The following is a 19,147-nucleotide window of genomic DNA, read 5'->3' on the forward strand; positions in this document are numbered from 1 at the left end:
GTATTCCACAGTACTTCATCATCCAATGTAAAGAATGGAATGTGTTTGAATGTGACGTCAGTAACCTGTAACGTGTTCAGTGTTGATGACCTCATTTATTATTTCAATTATTTATTTGAAAATTGCACAGGGTCATTATGCATTTACATGCTCCTCAAAATAAAAACACACAACATTATAAGTAAAAATACACTGTACAAGAAATATAAAAATACATAGGAAAATATTGCATGCTGAATGTAATTTGTAAATTTGTATACACCACTGAATATATCAACATTTGGAGAGTTTTACTACATGTATATCATTAAAATTGGTTTTATATATATTTATGGGTAAAGTATTTGAGACAGTCACATTAGTGTGGCTGGGCAGGACACATAGAGTACATGCAATACACATTCTGCACATACAACACTAGAAAAAGCAACTTTATACGGAAACCAACCCTTTTTTACAGTCACACTCATTTTCAATAGTGTTTTCTTAAAGTGCTTGTTTGTCTTGCAATTGTGTCATTCTCTCGCAATTTGCTTCAATTCAATTATGATCTTTATCACATCACAATAGTTGATTGCCTTGACATTGTACATTTTGAAAACACAGTATTTGGATGAGCTAAATTCGCGAGACCGGACTATGTTGTTTGTATATTATATGTAAATGATCTAACTGAAGTCTTGTTCTCATAGGACGAAATTAGCCACACCGGCCTTTTTTTGACAGCCTCGGGAAGCATGTGTGAACAGAGTACATCATTGTGGCAGCGATGTTTTTAATATCATCATATAATAGATGGATTGTAACGCTGTGGTGATACCTACATGGGTGTCAATACAATATGGTACACCAAACTAAGCGATTTCTATCATCTACTTATTTGTGCTTATCAATACACAAGTGCTTCACCCCCAATTTAGTTTGAATTGCCATGATGAAAAAAAACAAGACTTTGATATCAGTAAGGAGAGAGGATACTAAAGAATGGTGAATGTGGATACCCATCTGCTTGCGAAAAAGACTTTAAAGGGCGGAATCATAGTAACAATCTTGCTTAAGCAAGTAGCATGGAATGTGCCCTCTTCTTTGCGAACACATGAAAAAAAAAATCAGAACAGAGTCCAGTTCCATCAGTAGATGTTATTGTTCTGACCCATGACCTAGTTCAATGAATGGTGTATTTTTTAAGCAATCATCAAATGAAGAGAAAAAAATGGGCTGTTTTATGTCATGTGAGAACAGTTTAAATTGATCCAATGCTAATTTTAAAAAAAAAGTTGTCCACAGAAAGATTATTAAATATCAGGAAAAAAAAAACAATTTTCTAAAACATTTACTTGGCCTTATATATACATAAATACATTCAGTGAGTCCGTCAACAGCCCAGCACAAATTTCATTTGAGAAAAATCACCATACCCTTTTTTGTTAATGGAATATTCTATAAAAGCCCACGGTATTTACATTCATTGAGTAAAAAGACTATGCAACTCAAGCTCAAAACAAGAAATTCTAATCTGGTGTTTGAACACACATACCATAAGTATTCTTTTTACCAAACAGTAAATTTTATTGTTTTTGGTGCTACTTGTAAAATATTTAAAAAATCTAGTCGAAATAATTATGTCAGATATTCCTAAATGTTTCCTTATCTGAAAATACTGATAAATATACAAAAACTTATTATTGTTGAATTTATTCACAACTTTTTTGTACTGAGAAAAAGAAAAACAACTTGTTTTATATTCATAAAATTATCATATTACATGTCCTGCCTCTACATGCTGCCCTTAATGTATGGATTAACATTTGTTGGGATTTGTTTTTATAAAAATTGAATAAATTCTTTAATATTATTAATTATCTTTCATGTTTGTGTGTGATTCAATGTGCCTATCTGATTCTATCCAAACCCTAATATTAATTCATATGTACCCATAATGCAATACTTGTGTGGTTGGGTCATCCATTGTTTGTTGTGGTTGGTTTCAAGAATTGCAGCAGTTAGTGGTGATCTCTTCTATTACTCAATCCACTGAAGTCAATCACATATTTAATGTGCTAAAATTGTAGAATAAGTGAAAAATATGGCATGACTCACAATCGGGTTGTTTTTGAGCCAGTACTATGTTGTATTTTGGCAAGGTTGCATGCTTCTCGCAGAAGTAAATGGATACCTTATTTGCTTTATTAGTATATTAGTATATTATATGCTTATATAATACTGTGATCAAGTTTGTAGGTCCATGATAATACAGAGCTATGTATATAACCCAAACCATGGAACAAAGAAATTAATGATCTTGCTTTCAATGCTTGCTATTTTTGGTTTATGTGCACTTTTATTTGACATGTGCATACAGCAAATATGGTTTACCTAATATGACAGTGCTTAGTGTTCACGCATTTTGAAAAGCTCAGATTTTATGCTTCCATGGGTACTATATTGGCCCAGTGATCCATGTTGTCCATATATCAAGTACATGGCAACAGATCACTGAATAACTACTGAATTAATTTGTATATGAATGCCTGTATTATTTTCATTTGCTTGAATGGAAAGCTAACATTGACGGCACTGTTTTTTTCTGACAGGCCTTAGGAGTTGATGCAGAAGCAGGGAAAATCAACATTCAAGATTTATCCACATCATTAGAACAAGTATTGATGACATCAGGGGATGAGAATGGAGTTTACCAAGCAGCATTATCAACATATCAATCGGAACTAAAACACTTGAAAACGCAGCTAGATACAATAGGTGGTGAGAAAAACAAATTACGTGCTGACCTCAATGAGGCCAATGCTAGGAATGCTAAATTGGTGCAGGAAGTAGATGATAGGCATGCTAATCTGGAAAAGAACATGGAGATGAGAGTGAGGTGGGTGAAATTGTACAGATGTATAAATAATGGCACCCTAGAAATATGTGAACATCTTGTATGAATAGTGATACAGATTAAACATTGTTACACATATAGGAAGACTTGTACGTTTAATTGGATAACACCATAAACTCTTTCCCTGAAGTAGCAAGATTGGGGTGGCGAAAAACGCCTGCTTTTGTTTCATCCATAGAGGGCACAATGTAGAGAAAGAGAGTATTGCACTGTACCTTTTCAGTTTGAATATCTGACTAAATATTAGAGAATGAGATGCCGCCTGTATATTATTTGGTTCTGTCAATAGAAATAACTGACCAACTGGACTTGTTTCTTTTTTTTATTTTAAAGACAAACTGAGAAAAAGTACCAGGACAAACTGAATTCTCTTCATGCGGAGATTGAAAGAGAACGAGAAATGATTTCCTCTCAGGCAGCCCGACAGAAACAAGCTTTAGAAGACATTATCGATCAGTTGAGGGCCGAAGAATCTCTACTTAAAGAAAAGCTAGCTTTAGCACAGAAAGAGAACAATAGATTGGAAAGAGAAGTCAGGGAATCAGGGGAACGACTTGGAGAGTATGAGAAAACCAACCAGAGGCTCATGAGGGATTTGGAAGATTACAATGTATTGCAAAAGCGGGTAAGTAATACGGGTGTGATTACAAATATATTTAGTTGCATTACTTTCAGCTATTAATGCTAATAATATCAGATGTAAAAATGTCATCATGGGAATTGTGATTAGTAAGGATTGGTAGTGATGTGTTTACATGCACTCAACATTCACACAGTGTACATGTGCTGGTACTATCAGTCTGTCATATACTCTCACAACTATTTCACTTTATCCATCTCTCCATCATGCAAACAGTGATAGAATATGCAGTGATGCTACATTTTTCCTGAGAACATAATTTCTTATCAGAAACCAGAAGTAGCATTCCAAGACAATCTCTCTCATAGATTTTCTAAAATTAAATACAGTTAAACATGATTGTGATATGTTGACTTAAGAACACACACATCATCAAAAAAAACAAGAGAGCTTTCACAGTTAAGTCATTCTACCATAATGAGCTCCACCACAGTCACTCTACTCTACTAGTAGAGTGACTGTGGCTACACTAACTGCACTAAATTTGACATATCAATACTATAAGGGGATCAGGTTTGATATAACACCATTACAAAATATGTATTTCTACACATCCAAAAAAGTAGTTCCCAAGAATATCACAATGATTTGCTGAGCTTTATCATCAATACAAAATGTAAAAAAATAAAAATACCAATAGTACATAATTCTATAGACACAAGCACATATTACAAATAAATAGACTTGCTGAAAACAGCATCATATTTGATAACATTCAAAGATGTTAGAATTACATTAAACAAGAGTATGATCTAAATGAAGTTACAAGTGAAAACTCCAGTATTGAGGATTGTTTACAAAGGTAGGTTTTACATGCTCATGGAATTGATTATAACACATGTTGTAATTCATTCACAAACCAATACCCCATTACAGGTACAGAACTTGCTAGACAAGAAAACTCTATTTTGATGTAGGACATTATACAAACATGTACATGTTATAAGTAAAAAGTCATAGGCTGGGTCTGTTACAGTAACTCTATATGGCTATCATCCAATTTGGCTTCTTGTAAAGTTATGGAGATGCTACACTTGGCAGTGTCAGTATTTACCCAGCATTGGGATCCTACAATCATGACTGAATATTCATCTTTAGATACAGCTGCTTCTCAGTAGTTGGAGTTATAGTTATTTTCTCTATAATATCTCCATTCATATTCGCAATTTTTTTCTGATACAATGATCATCACTGCTTTGGTCCACCAATGCGTAGCTGTTTGCTATCTGAAGTTGGTTAAGAAACTGGATTAATTTTTCCGCTTGGTGGAGTTAAAATAAACAGAAGGTTGAACTTGTGTACATGTATTGGTTTGGCACCTGTGATCCCTGCACTGCTTTCAATACCTCTTAATTCCTGCTCAAACCAATATTGAGTATGCCATGCAAATTCCTAAGGTTATACATTGACTTCTAGTCATTTTTAGTCTTAAATACATCAATCTTTCACTGTTGCTTCTTTTAGGTGACTTGGTAGATTGTTTTCATGTCTGAAAATGGCCAATTGGTGTACATTTTGTTTTTTGTAGTTAGTTATACATAGGTTACAAATGCACATGTATATTTTTGTTTGTAGTTCAATGATGTTTTCCACACTTTATTTGTCACATCTAAGGACATAGTTAATGGTTCTAAGTGATTTTGATGATTGATATTGTTATTCATGTTTCCATGATGTTCCATGGGCGTCATTCAAATATCATTCAAGAATATAGCTTCACAGCAGCCCTGACAACATGTTGCTGTTGTCAGCCACTAGTCTTTGGTTAAATATACCGCAAGAAAGAGCCGCTGATATTTTATATGATCCGGCAAGTCAACAGCAATTTATATAGAACAAAAACAGCAAAAAGACACTGTATTGTAACATTCAATTGTGGAAAGGTGAATTGTGTGATGATCTTAGATTCTTCTTTATTGACACCAAATTAATGACAGGGACTATGTCATATACCAGTACATTGACTTGTTTCCTTACTTTTTTTAGACAACAGTTCTCTACTCAGTCAGATATTCGTATTTTAAAATAAAAAAGGGGATTAAAAATTGCAAAAATAATGTATGTACTGGTTCATTTTCTTAATAAAGACTATTCTAATTGCTTTTTTTTTCTATCATTTTTTTAACAGAAGAAAAGTGTAACTGTAAGGAGTTACAAGAGTGACTCATTGTCGAGAGTCCTTTGTAATCTTATTTAACAAATTAATTATTACAACTACTTTGCAATGCAGATATTTATCACTGTGGTATGCCAACTGTCTTTCCAACTAAAATATTTCATACAAATAATTGTTTATTTATGAATGTGAATCATCAAGAATTTATTGTATAGATATTTGTATATTTTATTAAAATTAAAGTTTTAATATTTAATAAAAATTTAGCTGAATTATTACTTTTGTCCAAATGTCTGAATGATTCTGTTGAAAACCTTATCTTACAATTTGGAGAAGATTAGAAATGGCCATGACATGTTAGAGACGCAAGTCATTCCAAAAGTATATGAAGCATGGATATTAATTAAAAATTTTGTTGGAACTACATCGATACAACTATATTCAGATTATAGATAATCATTCTAAGAGCAGACACTCATGACTAAATTGTTCAGTTAACATTAAAACTCACTGTTAAATAATTTCAATTATCTTTTTAGAGGTTTGTTGTTTCTTTCAACCCATCATGCAACAATTCCCAATCATCTATGTGTTCATTTAATATATGTAGCCATAGATTATGATGATGAACCCTTGTTGCATCTCATATTCTCTCTATGCAGTGAAAAGCAAATTATGAAAATTGTAGACTTTTAATTATTTCACTGGTTTATTATCTCTGGAGTTTAAAATGCTTGGCTAGTGTAGCATAGGAACCACAATATCTCAAACAAACTACATCCTTATACATGTTGTATCATAATCACTGATCTTCATAGTATATTTGTAATTACCCTGACCCTTGTATTCCATTTCATGTTACTCAGCTAGCAGAGTTGGAAGCTCAGGAAGATCGCATCAATGAGAAACAGGTTCAATTTTATGAACAGAATTTAAAAGAATATCAGGAACAAAATAGAGTAAGTCGTGTGTTGTAATACAGGTTTTACAATCGGGCACATCTCAAGAAATGTCGCATATTATCACTGACCAAAGAGGGTGCTAGACATAGCTGTAGATGCAAGCATTTGAGCTAAGCGTATGTGACTGATATATATATGTAATTTAGATCTTAATTTAAAGATGAACAAAGACAAAAACATTTCTTATCTTGAAAAACTGAATTCAAATGAGTTTGTGGGGGGGGGGGGGATGGACAATGTCCTTCTCAGGATGATTTGCATATTTGCATAACGTGTCGGCATGCTTACCTTTTGCTTAGGGTAAAATCTTGTTCATTTCTATTAACAATGAACAGAAACAAATTATAATGGGAAAAGGAGGACAGACTTAAGTAAACGGTGTTTGCCCATTTTCTCCTTCAAATTAAACTTTTTTTCAAATAAACCAATGTTTTCTTCTACAGGGTCTTCGAGATGAGAATGATGAACTACTTCAGCAAGTGCAGCTTCTCCAACAACAGTTATCTGATAACAAGGTCCGTAGGAAAGGCGGGCGCTCTCGTGATCTCACCAAGCCTAACAGAAATGGCTCTGTGTTATCAGATTACGCTAAACCTGTTATTATCAGAAGAAAAGAAGATAATTCCTCTTCAGGTAACTATTTTGTTGAAAGTAAATCAAAGTATAATTTATATAGAAATTTTACAATGTCGTGCCAAAGAAAATTTCCCAGCAATGTGAAATTGAACTTGTTTAACAATTCAAAAATTCAGTACCAACTGTAGTGATACTATTCGTATCTGTGAATGATTAATTTGAATCTGATAATAAATTGGATTAGATCTAAGTTCTGTGTAAATCAGCCATGATTCGGGAAAAGGCTTCTCTAGAAAAATTTGTCTTTGATTTGTATGTCGCATGAGGGTTTTTACCTGGGTAAATGTTTTATAAATTTCCATTAAATTGTTCATGGAATATAAAGGATTTATAATATAGGGTATACACATTTGATATTTATATACTAGTATCGTGATATGTGAAGGACAGTTTTATGTACATGTTAGTAAAATTTATTCATGACAATGGCACCGTGGTATCCCAAAGTCGCAATAAATATATTATACTGGTATACTTGAGAACACTAGAAAACAACTTGAGATCAAAACTAACTACTTTTTTTGCCTTTATTGTTTTTAGAAATGTCTGTTTGTCATTTTTTGATCATTTTGCAAATTGCTCATCTACTTGTGAGATTTTTGTCACATATCACATGTTCACTTATCTTATAAATCCTTGGTAATGTACACATCTCATCTCGGAATCATTGATTTGACATTGTACCATGTATGTGTCAATATCAGTCACATCCCAATATATGTAACTCTTCTAACATTTATTCACAGAAGATGAGAGTGAAGCAGAAGAAGACTCACCTGCAAGTTCCGGTAAGATGAAACGTCGTCAACTCCCAACAGCTATGAGGTCAGGTGGGGATGGGGGGTCCAATGAGGATGAAGAAGTCCAGAGTATTGATAGTAAGTTGTGATTGGCTAGAACCTAGTTTGCCAGTGAATGGCATGAAGTCACCCTAGATAACCTTGACTGGCATGGTAACAGATTAGAACCTGGCATGAAGTTTCCCAACCATGTTATGGTAGATTCCCACTCTAGTCAAAGTGCAGTATGAATTCTATCTTCCTGCAATGTAGTATGTAATTTAAAGGTTTATAAACAGCAGTGTGCAAATATTATGCAAAACCAACACTTTTTTAATTCTATGTTTTTCATGATGTGACATGAGAATGACAGACCAATTACATATGGAATGACAATTGTAGGTGATCTAGTGCTGAATATATTTCACTTGGTATATTCCTTCAACCTGTCTTACCAGTCATTCTGCCACAGCCACTAGCACAGTAATGCTATGGTGTTCGAAATTGCCATACCTTGTCTGTCGTCAAAAGAATATGAATATTTCAAAAATGCATTATCAATAGCCAAATGTTGTTTTTATTTAAGAGATTGTATTCATTGTCATAAATTTAACATGAATCTGGAAATGTACTCATCCTGCACTAATAACATGTTATCTTCCTAGTACCGGGTAATCTTGATAGACAGTGAAATTTCACAAAGCAGTTTTAACCTTCATTCATATTGAAATAGTCGTATTGATATCAATATTGTTGTCAACTCCAATAGATGCAAAGCATGCCGAAGAGATCCAGCTGCTGAACAAATCACACACTCAGGATATCAACGAGATGAGGATAAACTTTGAACGTGAACGTAAAGATATTGAACAAGTATACAAGCTTGAAATTACAGAATTGGAGGATAGTATGAAAGAACAGAAAGAAGAATTCAATCGTAAGAAAGATATGTGGATCTCAAAGCTACAAGAACAGGAAAAGTTTGCCAAAGAGGAGGCTGAGGACAGAGAAAAAAAATTTAGAAGGGAGCTTGCACATTTACGAGAGGAACATGATCAAGAGAGAATGGAACTTTTACAAAAATTTGCAAGAGAGAAATCCGAGCTGCGGGATACGTTAGAGGCAGAGTATAATTCTGATCTTGATATAAAGATTGCAGAGGTCAAGAAAAACCTTCTGAGAGAGAAATCACATCTAGAAAAACAGTACACTATAGAAAAGTTGGATATTGAAGAAGGTTATGCCAGGGAGAAAACAGACAGTGAGGTCATGTATAAGAAAGGACTGTCTGATTTAGAACTGCAGTTCACAGAAGAAAAGCATCATCTAAAACAGCAGCATGGAAGGGAAAAAGCTGAATTGCAACAGAAATATAAAGATGATATTGCAGAGTTACAACAGATATTTGTAAAAGGTGAAGCTGGTTTGAAAGGGCAGTTAAGAGCAGATTTTAATGAACTGCTTGAAAAACATAAACGAGAACTGGACATGAACTATGAGAGGGAGAAACGTGAAATGGAACTTATGTTTGAAAGACGGCAACAGGATCTGCAAGGAGAGGTACAAGATGAAAAGTCCCAGCTTGCCAATTCATACCATCTGGAAAAAGCTTCCATGGAAGAAAAGTACAAGAAAGAACTAGAATCAGAAAAAGCCATCCTGGAAAATAAAGTGAAACAAAAAATTCAAGTAAGTTTAATTTTAATAAAACAGAAATGTGTTAATATAAGTAGCTGTGATTTTATCAGTCAGTAAAAGTGTTCATGATGTGTCAACTTTCTCCTAATATGGATGTGTTGGTTTTCAGCACGAGATGGAAGGAAATTTTGTAGATCAGATTGAGAGAATAAAAGCAGCACATGAAGAAGATATTGATGATATTAAAAAAGAGAACCAACATCTTGAAGACAAATTAAATGAGGTAATTATCCTATACATTTACTAGCCAACAGCAGAGAGTCAATGCGAAGATATTTACAAGATTGTACCTGATTGGCTACCCAACCCCTAACACCTAACTGTGTCAAACCAATCAGAGAGCAGCTTGCATTGTGTCTGATTGGCTACCCAACCCTAACACCTAACTGTGTCAAACCAATCAGAGAGCAGCTTGCATTGTGTCTGATTGGCTACCCTATCCCTAACACCTAACTGTCAAACCAATCAGAGAGCAGCTTGTTTGTTGATAGTGTTTCACATTTTGCCTTGTGCTTGGACTCAACTGTCAGCAAATGTTTGCATGAGTATGAAAATCAAACATTTCACTGCATCATGCAATGTCATGTTATTAAGCCTACTAATTAGCTCAAATATCCCATTCATATTAAATTGTGTTTTTGGCCAGAATATATAATTTCAAACTTCTGAATGTTTAATGATAAATATTTGTTTTTCTTTTAAAATAATATTGTTCAATAGACCATTTTCCATTCTCTGTGAGAATTACGTGTTATGCGTGAAATCGAACGTAAAAACAGGACAAACAAAGGTAATAGCGTCGTAGTGGCGTCAAACATCGCATGGGATTTGACAAACGCGAAAGTATTTTGGGGGATATTTCCATGCTTAATAGTATTCGAAAGCAATATTCCTCTGTCAAAGATCAACCGTTCGATGTGAGCTACATGTATGAAATAAAGAAATTTGAGTTCAAAATCAAATCGTTCGATTTTTGCGGCAGACGTTCGATGCACGTTTTTCATGCAACTCGCGAGATCTCGCAGTTGAACAGAGAATCACCTACATGTATTGGCCTCCACTGTGAAAAATATTCCAAGTGTGAAGCTATGAGGTCATGATCATATATATTGATGAATAGTTGCTTGGACAAAAAGTTAATTCTTTTTTTAACACATCAAAGTGATCTGAGATTTGTGTCTAAATTAGTATTTGCTTATTGATATCCTCACAGGCTGGAATTACCATAGAACAATTAGAAAAGCGTATTAAATCAATGGAAGTGGAAAAACAGGAAAACATATCAATGATGAAATCACAGAGTTCACATGCAGTGCAACAGAGAAGTACACTGGATAAGGTACAAATCAGATCACACTAAAAAATACTGAGCATTTCATATATGTCCGCTGTGCATGTTATCCAATTTGCATTTATAACAGATTCTTAGTAAGCTGTTTCTTGAGATAATGAAATATTCTTTTACCGTATTATTCTAGTTGTAGCTGGATTTGTGAATAATGTATACCAGTAAACTATAGCAATGAGATTTTATCGAATTTATTTACATATTTACAAAAATGTATAAACAAACAAAAATATTTAAACTTTTAAACTTTGAATTTTTTAGCACATAATTTTTACAGCTAGGAATTTTCGATTTAATGACATTTCACAAAAATTACTGACACTCACTGTTGTAGATCAGCACAGAAATTTACATAAAATTTTGTGATTTTTGCCGGCTCATGAATATTTGTTCACAATTGATTTAATTATATTATTATTATGTAAATGAGTGTTCAAGCTTGGCTGCATTTATTCAATTGTTATGCTGTCCCATTAAGGTGGTATATTACTATGTCATAAAAATTGTGAAAAGCTTAATAGCCCACCAAATTCTTGATATTTTGCCGAGTGAAAGATCCCATCCAATGTACTCGGTACTCAAACTTGTTCCCATGGAGACTATAAATTTGCTGTTTCCTCATAGTGTTAACTTAGTCAAAATACATACAAGAGTTTGGGTACCTTATTTTGTTTAGACTTTCGAATAGCCAATCAGAGGGAACATTGTATTTGCTCTATTAGTAGTGCATAAATGCATACATGAATAGCGGAAGTGTGCCTATGGTCAATATGTCATATTTCAATATTCTGGTATATAATATACGCAACTGCTGGATTACATGTGCTTCTAATAGAGCAAATATGATAAGCTTGGCAAAATTTCAGGAACTTCTTACGTCAAATATGTGTTAAGCTCGTTCATCCTTATCAACGATAAGTCTTATTTGTAAATCAATCGTGGCAGAATGTCAATCATCCAACCTGGTGGTAAAACAGGAATATTACAATACGGGTAATCATCGTTATGCATTGTGTGCTAACTATGGATATTCTATTACAGCCAGTAGATAATATAGTCAAGACTTCTCCCATCAGACATAGAAAGTTACAAGAGAAAGACAAACTCCTCATAAATAGGGTATCCATCTCATAGGTCATACATTGCATGGCCATTACTGAATATGCACTCAAATAAAATCTCTGCCTTTGGGATATCACTAATCACTGCGGAATCAGGGCTTCTTCTTTTTTTTGATTACTTGCTATAAATAAACCTGTTTCTTAAGGTTTTTGATTTATAATCACAACCGGTTCTTCGCTATGTGGTTATTTATATTTTCCTAAATATGTTTTCTTTTTTTTCTCTTCTTTCATCTTATCGATCGATGTTCAACATATCATTTAGTTCATAAATTGTTTACCTGTTTATTGGGTTCAGTCATCTCAAAATCTCATTTCCTTAGTGTCTTCTTGTTGTCGTAGCTTGTCTTCAGTAGCACACTGATCATGAAGGACAATTGAGGAGAATTAAACCAAAATGCCTTCAGTGAACAATGAATAAATTTGTCATCTATTTTGTTCAAAATATAATACCAGTATATGAAAATGGAGTAGCATTGTAAAAACACAGAAATTTGTAAGTCCTTTTGCTTTAAATCTGAAAGCCATATTTTACAAGTAAGCCGTGTTATTATCTTATAGTGGATGCCTTTCTTTAAGTCTGATCACCCCCCTGAAGGCAATTCTTCAACAGTAAGTCTTATTAGTAAAAATGAAAGTATCTGCCCTGTAGATATTAATCTTCTTTTCTATACATGGAACATATAAGTCCAGTGTAGATATAGTCTAAGTTGCCATAGAAATTGTAATTTCCAGGAAGCACCACTTTAATTGCATGCAGCCTGTATTAAGTCTTGTTGCCATATTAAAAATAAATGTAATTGGAAGGCAAGTAATATGGGTTATGCTAAAAGTGTTAAGGTTTACACTGTAACTTTGTGCATAATAAGGTAGATGGTGATTGTAATACAAGCTATACATAAAGCAGCATTTTTTTTTTAATTTCACTCAGGAAAACTGATTTGTTGTTTCTTATATGATAAATATGTATTGGCTGCTATGATTTAAATCTTTACATTTAAAATGATTTGGACCATACATTTTGATGCTTATGACATTTGCAAGAGCATCCAGAGTTATTATTCCTGCTATCTATCTAAATCATTCTTAGTCAACCATAACAAGTTATTCCAAATTCTGATTTGAATTCCCCCAAAACACAACTAACCTAGGAAGTATGTATTGTTTGATGAACAAAATTTGCTCAAGTGCTTTTGGATATACAAGTACAAGAATTATCTTACAGTTTAGAAGTTATACAGAAAAAGTCTTGTAGTACATGAAGGACTGATTACACCAATACAAAATTATATTTCAATTAGGTTCTAGTAGTTGAATATAGGAGTTAATACAAATACCTAAAAAAAATTGAATCTTTAATTTTAAATTAAACTGAGAAATAAAAAATGTAAGAACAATCAGAAAGTATTTCAGTATTTTACCTCAGATTTATTCATGTAGCATACACACATATGTCATGCATGCAGCACCTGCCTATCAATGTTTAATAATGTTTTGTATGTTATGTAAATATCTGAGAGTACTTGTGCACCATCTATCTGGGCATAATTGTCAATCCTAATTTCAGCCATAGTTTTAAGCAATTGTAATTGATCTGTAGATACTAACCTCATTTCTGTGTGAATTTAATTAATTTTCCTCAAAGGCTGCTTATGAGGAATTGGAAAATGAAAAAAGTTTGCTAGAATTGAAAGTTCGGGCATTGGAGCAGAAACTGAAGATTCAAATGATGCCATCTGAGAGAGCTAACATGGTCTCTGTGAGTGTGCAGGTGAAGGCATTGGTACAGACTAGGCATATACAGACAGATGGGAGAAAATTGAGAACCATTACTACCCAGACTGAACACAGGCTAGTGTCTAAGGGTGTGCAATGGCCAGAGGTAACAGAATCCAAATGGTTGAACTGGATATGGAATAAAAGTAACACTTCCAATTGTGCTGTTCAAGCTACAGTGTACAGTATGCATAGAGCTGTACAGACCAATCTACCACAATCAGATAGTCTAATATCACGTAGGATGAACACCATGTTTAGTAAACCTGACGTCTCACTTAGCAGTATGAAGAGTACCATCGGTACCATGACTGATATGGTACCAGTAAACGTGGAACAGGATAGCATTATAGAGCAGATTGTGGCTGAGCGTATACAACAAGCCATGCTGCCAGTTACTGATGCCTTATACAGGGAACACACTCAAATCACATCAGCAACAGATGGGCCAAATCTACATAGTGCTGTGGCATTGTCTGAGGTTGGAATACAAGTATAATCCAAGTTTCTTTTCTTTCAGCATGACCATTGGGATATATAGGTGGAGGATATATTTATCTCTAATTATTTTATTCTTCTTTCATCCCAATCCCAGGTATACCACTGTTAAATGGTGATGGTGACTTCCCTTCCCATATGCATACAAATATAAATACTTATACCGTAATATTAACATGATATTCATTGATTTGTCTTTAATTTCAGGCTAAAGTTGAGATGCTGGAAGAGGAAAGAGCTACTTTGAAGAGAGATCTTAAAGCTACTAATCAGAAGGTATGGAATATATCATCAATATTTGTAATATCTGGGAATGTAAATATCAAAAATAATTATTATAAAACATGCAAACTTTGTATTTGTTATAAACCATTCAAAATAAATTATTAAGTGAATAGTTCAATGCTTCACACATACACTTAAATAAATAACAAGATTTGAAAATGAGCCAAAATAACAAAATATGTTTCTAATTTCATATATATTCTTACCCATATTTGTTCTATCAGAATTTCATCTTGAATATTGTATGTAATATAGGATTCACTTTAGTTTGACCAATATACACACCATAAAATGTTGAGATTATGGATAGGTAAAGACAAATTAACTGCATATACCGGTATATGAATATAAGAGAGTTTGTCTAAGGGATAACAACCTTCAATAATCTCAAAATAAAATGCATGGGAAAGTTGGCACAGAATTAGCTACTATTTAAAGGCACACTGCCAGTTTGGCCTAATTTCACAGATAATTCACTTACTAGATTAATAACAATAGAAAACAAAAGAGAGATAACAGTGTGAACAACGTAAACATGTCCCATGATACACTGGTGGAATCCCTGGGATTCAGAAGTTCCCCTTTAATATATCATATTTTTAAGTTAAAACAGCAGCATTTGAAGCCATTTAATGTTTATAGTTTGTTACGGGTGTGTGATGTTTTACATATTTACAAACTAAGATGTAGAATGTATCTGTCATCTTAAATTAACATTAAATTAATTTAACATTCAGTTACTTGAAAGCAGAACCTCAATGTCTCTGGCACAATCTCAGCATATCAGAGAGATGCAAAGACTACGAGATCATAAAAGTGAAATGACTGAAAAAGAAGTGTTCACAGCAAACAGTAAGCTGGCTGTAAAAGACAAACGCTTACAAGAATTAGAGAAATTATTGGCCGAAAAGGAGTCGGAATTAAGTGGTGTTTTACACCGTGTCAAGGTGGAACATGATAATGAGATGAGAAGTTTGATTGAAGAAAAAACCAACATGGAAAAGAAACATCAGATATCAAGAGGTCTGTTAGATGATAATCTTATCAAGTTGAAGGAACAGGTATGTTATTATTTCTAACTCCAGCACTGGCTGGTCAAGTTTATGTTAGAATTCACACTTTCATGAAATAAGTTATATATAAAGTTTCAGGAATAACAATACTAACACTCAGTCTAAATATAGTCTCTTATATTTGCATGCATTTCATTGAAAGTTATAAAGTGATGTTGATCTCAATGACAACCACTAATTGGTTTAGAGAATTGATTAATCTACTTGATATTCAAGGAATAAAAGACTCAACACTCCTCAGTCAAACCCATTATTTAAGCAAACATCTCCATCCAATTTGTTTATTTTAATTATAATTATCATGAAATGCCGAAATATTGAATTTACATGCAGTCCAATCGAAAACAAGATTAACATGCAATAGTGCTTAAGAAAGAAATCAACATTTTAGCATTGCATAGACATTTGTATTTCAACATGTGAAGACATGCTCTAAATGAAAATGTCCATGACTGATTAACATGAATGATTGATTGTGGGTTCTTTGTATCTGTACAAATATTACACATTTTTTTACATAAATATAATACATTTGATTTTGCTGATTTAAATACAATCTTGTTCGTCTGTTCGTGCATTGACCTCAAAAAAAATCTCCAGTTACAATTTGAAAACAGGGTTATAACATGGTACAGATTAACCAATGAGAACATGTCGTTTCAAGAAATGACATCTAGTGTTTTCATTTTATAATTACATTGTTATAAACATGATATAAACATTGAGGAATGGAATAATGATTTCACTTTAATAGTGCCTTTTCTGTTGATATTGGTGTTTCACTATATTAATGATGAGAGGCCACAAGATTAAAATATAAAGCAAATTTGTACTATACTGTTACTTTATCAAAATCTGTATTTATTATTTATTTATGTATCATTGAGTACAAAATATTATGAATTTTGTGTATTGACCCAATAATTTTTCAACCTATTCAATTAAACTGAAAAAATAACATTTTTTTTTATTTCAAATGTGTTACATAATTGTTGATTTAGGCACAAGACATTGGGCTTTTTTATATGGTAAAAAAATTGTTTGCAGCAAAACTTTCAGAAAAAATTCATGTAGTATTAAATTTTGCAATAATTGAGGGCAATTAAAGTACCCAACTGTTAACTACATATGATTTTTTCGCCATATGTACATGACAGATTTGTAGGTATGACATTTGACTTATTTTTATTGTAAAAAGTAGCTCAGAGAAACATACATTTTTTTTTTTTTTGACAAATAACATAAAATAAAACTATATGGTAAAAGTCGAGGAAATTTGTGATAATTTTTGAAAAATACAATAATAGAGATGCAAATATCTCCTTATTGTGATCTACCAGTACTGTAAACACATTAGTTATTCGCTGGTTTTTAATTTTGCTATTTTTGTGGATCAGTAAAATCTGCTATATTAAATCCATATGAAAGTAGAATAAAAATAGAACTAATTGTTTATTTGACAAGTTCGTGAACTCAAAACCCAGTGAAATTGCTCAAAACCCAGTGAAATTGCTCAAATCATCAAAATAGTGAAATTAAATGCTTTACAATATTATGTTAGTCAAGATTATTATGTTCCTATAATGAATTCTGTGCTAGTATAACCTGGGATTATTTTGTACCTACTGTGTATGAATAATACGGTAGTATTACCTAACTCTAATATTTTGTGCAGTCATATATAATGTCATCTCATGGACACCATGCAACAGCTGTGGCTTGTACATTGCTCATACTTATAATTTAAAATTGACAGGATTATATTTATATTAAAAATTTGTAATAACGTACAGGAAGATGCAAAATTCCTGGCTTATTTATCCTTATTTATTATTATTACTTATATGAAGTTGTTGTATTCATTTCATTGCAGTTAAACACATCAACAAAAAGGGACATGTTATTAAAAGACTTGTATATTGAGAACAGTAACCTCATGAAAGCCCTGGCTGATACAGAAGAACGACAGAAATCAGCAGAAAGAAATGTTTATCTATTAAATGATAAAAATAAAGCTTTGAACAGACTGCTTAGAAAAATCTGTCCTGCTGCAGTGTAAATAACCTTCACCACCTTGTAGTTACTCAGGTCATCATATTAACACTGCCAAACCACACCCACCTAAGATTTCTGTGTGATGAAACTACTCATTAAAACAATTACTATTCAAATCATGCCTAATAATTCCTACTACAAATAATCATGGTAACATTGTTAGATCCAAGTCATCCTAACACATCACACTATGCAATGGTTGTACATATATGCATAACAAGTGTGTATTTTTTTATATATAACATCATTGAGTGATATCTAAATTTTTAACATTTTCATAGTATTTATATAATAACATTATATTTATTCAACAACCCTATCGCCAGTAAATTGAAATTAAGTAAATGTGGATCTTTCAAAGCCATGTCTAGTATTCACACTATAACCATTATTGTACATTAACTGTATTTTACAACAATTATTGGCAAATACTACTGTTAGTTTAAATTGTAAAACTTTCTGCCAGTCTTTGTATGAATCTTACATTCCAGAACGCTGATGTTCATTGTATGTTCTTTCATTTCTTATTGTCATATCCTTATACACTGTGTATTTTGTATTACTTATTTTTCTACATTGTGATGTTAACCTATCTTTTATACCAGTATTTTTAAACCTGGGGTTCATATTGACGCTATAACTTTTTTATTTTGAAAGAAAGTTCTATTTCTATATCATTACCACCACAAGTCCCTTTTCCATATTCCTTCACAATTTTCTTGCTTAATAAAATTCATTTCAGACTGAATTTGTGTCTGCTGGATCCCATTTCTGATGAGCACATAACTCAGTCTGATCTGAATGTGACATGAATAAGTTGTTCTCATCCATCTCCCCTAATGCATCAACATACAGGCTATTTTGTCACTAAGTCCTTGAATAGTGCAGATATTATTTCATGCTCTTGATGATAAATATTTTTGTTAACACTTTTCATAAATAAAACATTTTTAAAGTATACGACTTGTTTTATTTTATTATCTATGCATATACATATAAATATATATGAAGTGTTCCTCTGAAATCTCTACAAAATGTACCATTAAGTGATTTACTATGGAGTTTTCACACAGTAGTTAGTGTAGCCCAATTTTACACGATTACTGTTCCCATGGTTACTAACTCCCTAAAATCCTGACTGGCTGGGATTTTAGGTCAGTATTGTTGTTGATTGGCTGGTAAATATAGCAAACTGCTACTCTGAATATGATTGAAACATAATTTTTTTTTTCATAGCACAGTGATTCAAACAAAAAAATCC

At 32.7% G+C, this 19,147-nt stretch overlaps 1 protein-coding gene across 7 annotated transcripts in view; it reads left to right on the top strand.

Moving 5' to 3' along the window:
• The window catches only part of LOC100375202 (ninein-like protein), a 37,225-nt gene extending 18,381 nt beyond the window's left edge, over nt 1–18,844 (top strand). For 3 of the 7 annotated variants that reach the window (XM_085495093.1, XM_085495089.1, XM_085495072.1), the window contains 13 exons: nt 2,595–2,881; nt 3,233–3,524; nt 6,522–6,614; nt 7,061–7,250; nt 8,000–8,131; nt 8,802–9,721; nt 9,840–9,953; nt 10,944–11,069; nt 12,761–12,811; nt 13,845–14,468; nt 14,681–14,749; nt 15,496–15,819; nt 17,705–18,844. In XM_085495093.1, coding sequence (XP_085351219.1) covers nt 2,595–2,881; nt 3,233–3,524; nt 6,522–6,614; nt 7,061–7,250; nt 8,000–8,131; nt 8,802–9,721; nt 9,840–9,953; nt 10,944–11,069; nt 12,761–12,811; nt 13,845–14,468; nt 14,681–14,749; nt 15,496–15,819; nt 17,705–17,890 — 3,408 coding nt within the window. In that variant the 3' untranslated portion in view covers nt 17,891–18,844. The remainder of the gene's footprint in view (nt 1–2,594; nt 2,882–3,232; nt 3,525–6,521; nt 6,615–7,060; nt 7,251–7,999; nt 8,132–8,801; nt 9,722–9,839; nt 9,954–10,943; nt 11,070–12,760; nt 12,812–13,844; nt 14,469–14,680; nt 14,750–15,495; nt 15,820–17,704) is intronic. The other 4 variants (XM_085495075.1, XM_085495083.1, XM_085495079.1 and 1 more) reach the window with 4 other exon arrangements.
• Nucleotides 18,845–19,147: the final 303 nt, after the last annotated feature.

Source organism: Saccoglossus kowalevskii, chromosome 2, assembly GCF_978046115.1.
Source record: "Saccoglossus kowalevskii chromosome 2, keSacKowa6.1, whole genome shotgun sequence".
Classification (NCBI taxonomy): Eukaryota; Metazoa; Hemichordata; class Enteropneusta; family Harrimaniidae; genus Saccoglossus; species Saccoglossus kowalevskii.